This window comes from Morone saxatilis, unplaced genomic scaffold, assembly GCF_004916995.1.
Source record: "Morone saxatilis isolate NCDOM2014 unplaced genomic scaffold, NCSU_SB_2.0 Contig15, whole genome shotgun sequence".
NCBI classification, from domain to species: Eukaryota; Metazoa; Chordata; class Actinopteri; family Moronidae; genus Morone; species Morone saxatilis.
The window spans coordinates 10,120,369-10,127,428 of NW_023339707.1; the positions used below are offsets into that span (position 1 = coordinate 10,120,369).

The 7,060-nt window shown below is 40.8% G+C and overlaps 1 protein-coding gene across 3 annotated transcripts in view; it reads right to left on the bottom strand.

Annotated features, from left to right (window-relative positions):
* The window catches only part of LOC118323902 (thymocyte selection-associated high mobility group box protein TOX-like), a 75,759-nt gene that overhangs the window by 34,059 nt on the left and 34,640 nt on the right, over positions 1-7,060 (bottom strand). For all 3 annotated transcript variants that reach the window (XM_035655971.1, XM_035655970.1, XM_035655969.1), the window contains one exon: positions 2,523-2,582. In XM_035655971.1, the coding sequence (XP_035511864.1) occupies positions 2,523-2,582 (60 nt within the window). The remainder of the gene's footprint in view (positions 1-2,522; positions 2,583-7,060) is intronic.

Here is a 7,060-nt window from a genome sequence, read left to right on the forward strand (position 1 = left end):
GAGAAATTGCATCTCGAGGTTCCTTTGAGTTGGAACATACTTTGTACATGCATCCATGTATGCACGGAGAACACGATACATATTACCATTCATTCTGTCCATTGTATTCCAGGGGTGGTGCGCAGACCTTTCAAAGCGGCAAGCTATCTCAAAATCCTCAAAACAATAAACACAACATTATATGCATGCCAGCAACACCACCTCTAGGTAAATGCGATAATGCTGTCTTTCTGTAATTATGGCGAGAACTGACCTTCTAATGCTTCACGGAATAGCGAGCTTTAGGCTCAGTAAGCTTTTAACTACCATCAGATAAAGAAATACGCGAACAAGGGATACATTATGTTACATCCTGGTCCCCACACAGTACTAACCGCACAGCTACGTGTGTGTGTGTGTGTGAAACAAACTGAAATTGAGGACGTCTACTCACACATGTGCTTATGACTTATGAATAACTTTGTGTCAGAGAATGTGTCACTTCCTATTACAGTATGCGTGTGTTAGTGTGTGAGAGTGTGTGTGCCCTGACATCCTCAGCCTCTTGGCCGTGTCCTGTGACTCTCTGACAGTATTTGGCAAGGCACTAATTGACGAGGAGCCTCCACCTCGTCGTGTTTTGTCAGAACACGAAGGCCTCGCCGCTGGATCAACAAATTCTGGAGCTTCAAATTCTGCCATATGTCCAGCCATGTGTTCCCTTCTACCAGCTGGGAGCACTCAGCTCTGTGCCTGTCTAACTAACTGACAGTGTGACTGGGACTGTGCAACCCCAGACTAGGACCAGTACTTAGATGAACCTGGAATGGTGAAACGTTAGTGCTGGTTTTGTCTGTCAGCAAACTGTTTAATTTGAGTCAGCTGATGAGCAAATTGTCTATTGCTGTTATAAAGATTTAAATCTTTTGCATGAGATATTGCAAAAGCACTTGTGCCTCATCTCTAATACCCATGTTATTTTCTGAGTTTGACTTGAAAGCTTGAGAGATCAAATGATCTGAAAAACTGCCCATTTTACATTTCAGGCACCTGGTAAAACTGTCAACAAGAAGATCACAATACAGTTGCTGCTGTCACAGAGTTAATGTGGCTATAAAACAGTAATGCGCAGATCTACCTTGATCGCAAAACCAAATTAGATGGTGTGCGGCAAAAACCAACAGTTCTGTGGATTTGTGAAAGCGATACTGTACATTAAAAAACAAAAATAGGAGTCTACAGCCACACTGTGATGCTGTACCTAGCATCAGAAGCACTTACAGTAATGTAAGGAGCTGTCATCTACTCGAGTAACGCTACCTTTGTGTCTCCTCTGTACCGTGTGTATGTGGAGGGCTATACCAGCCCGCCTTCGGTGAAACACAGTAAGAACAGACGGACCAGACAAGGTGAAAAGAGAACCGTAATCGACAGCGAAGACCAAGCGGCTACCACCGTGGCTGGCAAATAAAACCAACATGGAAGTAACAAAAACTGCAGTTCCTCGAAGGCCACTTAAGGCTACAGAAGTGATCAGTCTCCATAAGACCTCATATTAAAAAATGCACAACTTTACGGCAGAAATAAACATGATTACAGCCTGGTACAAAAAATGGTTTTGGTCTCTATAGCTAAGACTATAGACTAACCCAACTGTCAAAACAACACTGCCATCCCTAGAGAGCCATGTTGCTAGAGTGGCTAAAAATCTTTTTTCCATCAGTTGTGCGTGTCTACATGGCTAACAAAAACAGCTTCAAAAGCCTGAGTGATGGAATTTGGCCAACCATGATGGATCAGGTAGTGAAAACACATTTTAAAATATATGAAATATTTGCTCTACTAAGAAATTTTAAAGAATACTGAGCCATTTGTAATGATTATAAGATCAATAAAGTTTTAAGTTTAAAGGCATGCTGAAAGGAGAGATTAGCCTAGTTCAACTCAATTACTTGGTGGTTATAGGATAATTTCTTCTGTAGCTCCTCACATATTTCCCACCGTAGGGAAACTTCACACGCTTTTCCACATATTGATGGATGGTCTAATTAAATATGTGTGAATTTCAATCATTCATATAGTTGCTAATTTCACAGTTAACATCCAATCCTGTTCACTTGCTTCACTTACAGCAGAAACAGAGGCTCCAAATGATAATGCATTTTGTTACTACCACTTACAACGAGGCTAACGAGAACAAATATGAAAGGTTTTAAAGCAAGCTAAGTTTTCAGATTTGTACTGATTTCAGTTGCCAAATTTTAATGTTTAACCCACAACAGTTAATAATGACAGGGTGACCACAAACTACTGTGATTTCTACTTACATTAACCAGGAAACTTTTGCTATTTTCTGTCTGCATTTACAACAACCCCATCTTTAGTATGAGAGTAATGAGATGGCAAAACATTTACATTTAATATTTTCCAACATTTACCAAAAAATATAATCCTCTAAACTCATTATAAGCTCACACAACAGTGTTCCCAAGTATTTATTTCTGGTTTGTGGGGTACATAGGAAAATACGTGGGCTCTCTTACCTGGTTTGGAGACCGAAACTCTTGGTTATTGTCATTCATGTACATGTTGTCACCATCAAACTGTGGATAGAAACAGAAAGGAGAAATAAATCATGGTGTGGAAGAGGAGGTGTGATGAAAAAAAAAAATTGGGGCCCCGGGAGGAGGTGCGAAGAGGAAAAGCTCTTTACGGGTGGCCTGAAGTGTGAGACTAATGACTTTGTCACTTTGGTTAAACCTCGTGGTGGCATGGCAGCGTGGGTAATTACTGTTCGTCAGCGGGCCGTAATTAGGCTACATGAGCACAGTGACGAGAGATGGGCTTTTCCCTGTGGGCTCTGCTGTGTGTATGAGACAGAGAATGAGTGTGAATGAATCTGTGAATGCATACAGTAGTAAAGGGTGTGTGTGTCTGTCTTTGTGGCTGTGGATCCATTGTGTGTGTGTGCGTGTGTGTGTGTGTGTGCCTGTGCTGTAAAGTGAGGGCATGCTGTGTCTTCACCATTAAGTTAATCGGGCATCAGAAGATCTCTTGCTGCAGGTGCCAAAGCACTGTTTGACACCGGGTTAGAACTCACATAACAACAAACGACCCTTGACCCCCAAGGGTGCTGGGAAACAACCAGCTCACTAGTTGAGCACTAGGCCTACATGCAACATGCTAGTAGTCATGTCTAGTGTGTTGGTGAGCTAAATCCCTGAAGAATTCCCCACTGAGATCAGCTTTGAGTAGACTACAAATAAAGAAAAAAACAACACAGATTCTGTTTTTAGCTCCAGAGAAAATGAGATTCTGCCCCACAAACGGCTCAGTAACTGAACCTGTGCGGTGTCAAGGTGACTGAGAAACTGCTACTACGTTATGAAGAGCTGTATTGTGAAATGCCCTTGGCTTCCAAAGGCATAAAGCTTTGTCATACCAGTCTTGCAGCAAATAGAACAAACCTTGACTGGACTGGATAATAACACATGCACACAGACACCCAACGTGTCAAATAAAGCCTCCTTTTTTGTTTGTTTGACAGAGGTCATCCTTTGTGATATCAATGCAGAGAAGACTCGAGAACAGACAGCAGAGACAACATGATCAAACTAGACAACATTCCATGTCAAATTCCTCAGATGTGAAGATACGGGGGGCCCTTTTCATTTGCGGTGGTCTGCTTAGTGCCTATGGAGCAAGCCTTGAATGATAAACACACGCTGGATATGAGTGAACACAAATGGATCATAAGATATACCTGCTCAAAAACAATGCCCAACTAGGTAGACTAATGGACGGAAATGGGAAGAATTCCTGGGGGTGAAATCTAATATCTACACTGGTAGACAGGAAAAAGTCGAAGCAGCTAAATGAGCATGTGAGTGGTGAGAAAGAGAAATTACTGTACATTATTGCAGGAGAAAGGCCGGGGGAATGAGCGCCTGCCTCAGGGCAATGGTTGGTTAACGATGCATATCATGGAAGCCCTTGTGAGGATTCACTTGGTTATTCTAATGATTACATTTACATTCAGCCACAGACGCAAACATGAAACTGAGACAAGCACTTGCATTCAAGCTTCATTCGCACCACCAGCAGTAAAAACTGCATGTTTATTTCAAGTGAAATGGACTGCTGACTAATTGTTTAACGCTACATATTGGAGTTACACACAATAATTTGCTTAATGAAGCACGGTGGCGTCTATCACTTAACAGTGAGAAGTGACTCACTGAGAGGGGCAAAGTGATGTTGACCTTTGTGACATATGTGCAATAAACTTGCTTCTCACATAAAAACCTCTTGTCCTCACCTAACTGAGCAATTTCTTTCCAGTGAAAGCCACTTTGATATCACTGGTGACGTAAAGCCATTTTAAGAATTTCTTTCTCTCCTTTGAAAAGAGAGTACAGTCGCTGAATAACGCCTTCTTTTACCATAAAATGCTGCCAGATCTTGTATTTCAGTTTGTTTTGTAATCTGAATTCTTTGAATGCCGAGCCTTATTCCAGTTTCTTACAGCTCTAAATGAAGCAATGAAGGCAAACAGTGCTCATTTTCACCAATTACATCTGTAATATAATATTCACCAAAAAGGCCAAAGACAGCCTAGAAAGGTCAGCCATTTTGTGCTTCAACATGGCTGCCCATATATTGCAATGTAAAGCTGTTTCCCCCTGCTCTTCACTTGATAGCTCTCCTTTGCACTGCCTCGCTCTCCCACTTAAAATGCCAATTTATCCTCGGCTCAATGCTATCAGCTCTGCCATTACTCCACATTTACTGCAGAAACCATCTTCTCTTTCTCTGTTGTTCCCTTTCTCTTTCTCTTTCATTTTCTCCCTCTCACTCTTTCCTCTCACTCTCTCCATCTTTCTCTCTCCACTCCCCCTCATGTTTCACTGTTTCTTCCTCTTTTCTATTTCCCCTCCTTGCTGCTTTCTCTCTCCTCTGTTCCCTTTCCCATGTTCTCATCGTCCCCACCTCTCTCCGTGTTACAACCTCCCTCTACTTCTCCATCTCCCTCCCCACCCCTGTTTCCCCCTCTTTCTTCAGTGGGCCTTGGCATCGCTTTCTCATCGGCAGTCTAATTGGGCATTCTGCCTGAGACAAGGGCCTCATTAAGCAGTAATTACACACATGTTGTTTTCGGCAAACATCTCTATTTGGATTGCTTTGCATGGTAATTGTTCAGCAGGGACCACTGCTCGCGATGTTTCCCTCCGTGACACACGTGGTGCTGGGAGAGAGGAATAAAAACATGGAGAAAAGGGATAGAGAGGCAGGGAGGGGTAGAGAGAGAGAGAGAGGTGGATGTGAGAATAGAGGAAAATAATAATAGGTTGTGGAGGGGATACAAATTGAGAAATAAAGAATGCATAAATGAGAGAAAGAGGATGAGAGTAAGAGAGAGGCAGAAAAGAGAAAGACTAAAAGGATGAAGGCGATGCTGAGGCAGTAAATGGAGAAAGACAATGAATAAATGACAAAGAGAGGTAGAGATAGACAGATTCGGTGTGTGAGAGGAAAATGAGGTGGAGAGGTAGAGGGAGAATGAAAAAGATGCAGAGAATGAGTAAATGAGGAAGAAAAGTGAGAAAGTAAAGACAGTGAGAGAGAGAGAGACACAAAGAGTGAGTCCCAGAACTAGGTCATGCCTTGCAATCATCGACAAAGCTGAGCGTTTCAAAAATAATGAAGCCACAAGGTGGAAGTAATGCTAACTAGCATATCCAGGGAAAACATGTAATATTTACACAGTGCTAATGGTGCAATACAATGCGGGGATCTTTTTATCTTGGAGTGCACTGGTGAGACAGTTGATGGCAGGATTGGAGGCAAAATTACAGACTCCACTGAAGATTGCTTTTGATTGATGGACAATTCGTATAAGCTCCTCATAAAGCCTTCTAGGCAACATCTGTTTGTGAAGTGGGTGGGGCGGAGATAAACTGCTAGTGTGCCTGGGTAATGCCATGACTGTCCAATCACCAGAGAGAAAACTGACCTCTTAATAATGAAAAAAAATACTTCATTTTGAAAGCTAGGAAACCAATTATCTGGGAAGCAAAATAATATAATATTTGCCATAACTGGATCTAATGAGTTGAAATACACAAATACCACAGTAACCTGTTTTTATGTATCTCTTAATATTATAAGTAAACTATAGTTCAGGTTTATTTATATAACATTATTTAAATAACATTATTAAATCTTAAATGGCTTTACGAGTGTACATTTGAAAGTACATTTGCTTAAGTGCTCTGCTTACGTCAAAGTGCTTTGAGTATTTCCATTTTATGCTACATTATTCTTCTTTCCCACTACATTTCAGAGGTAAATATTGCACTTTGTACTCAACAACATTCATTTACCAGCTTTATTTACTGGTTAATTCACTGAAGATTAAGATTTTACATACAAAACATATGCTCAGCTTGTAAAATATGATTTGTTGTTATAGATTAAACTACTCAAAAGTATTGCTTGCTCGCCTCAACCAAGCGTGCAGGCCATTTCTGCCTATACCTACTCCTAAATGTTACATGTTACATAAATGTTGTTAATATTAATAATCTATTTATATAAAGGATACACACTCTGAAAGGGTCAATTCTCTTACTTGAGACCATTTTTGTACAGTATTTTTACATTGTGATGTTCTACTTTTACTCAAGTACATTATTATATCTTCCACCACTGGGCTTTCCTACTACATAATATACCATATTACAGTCCGTGTAGTATGGTATATGTTATGACAAGATGTAGCAGAGTAAAAAAGAAATTTACTTCTACCCTATCAGCATTCAAGCAGACCATTGCAACATCTGTAAAAGAAAAAAAAAAACATACAGTATTACACTAAAGAACAACAAACTTTCAGAACTTTTCAATTTATAAAAGGGAATCTATAAGCAGAGTGTGTAATACTTGTGACTTTAAAAGCCTTTGCCAGTACACCAAGTCTCTAAAAATAATTCTCTCACCGAGCGGAATTAATAAGCCCAGAACAGTACACAGCCATTCTGTGAAGAAAGGGTGTGGTGGTGGTGCTGGTGCTGGTGGGGGG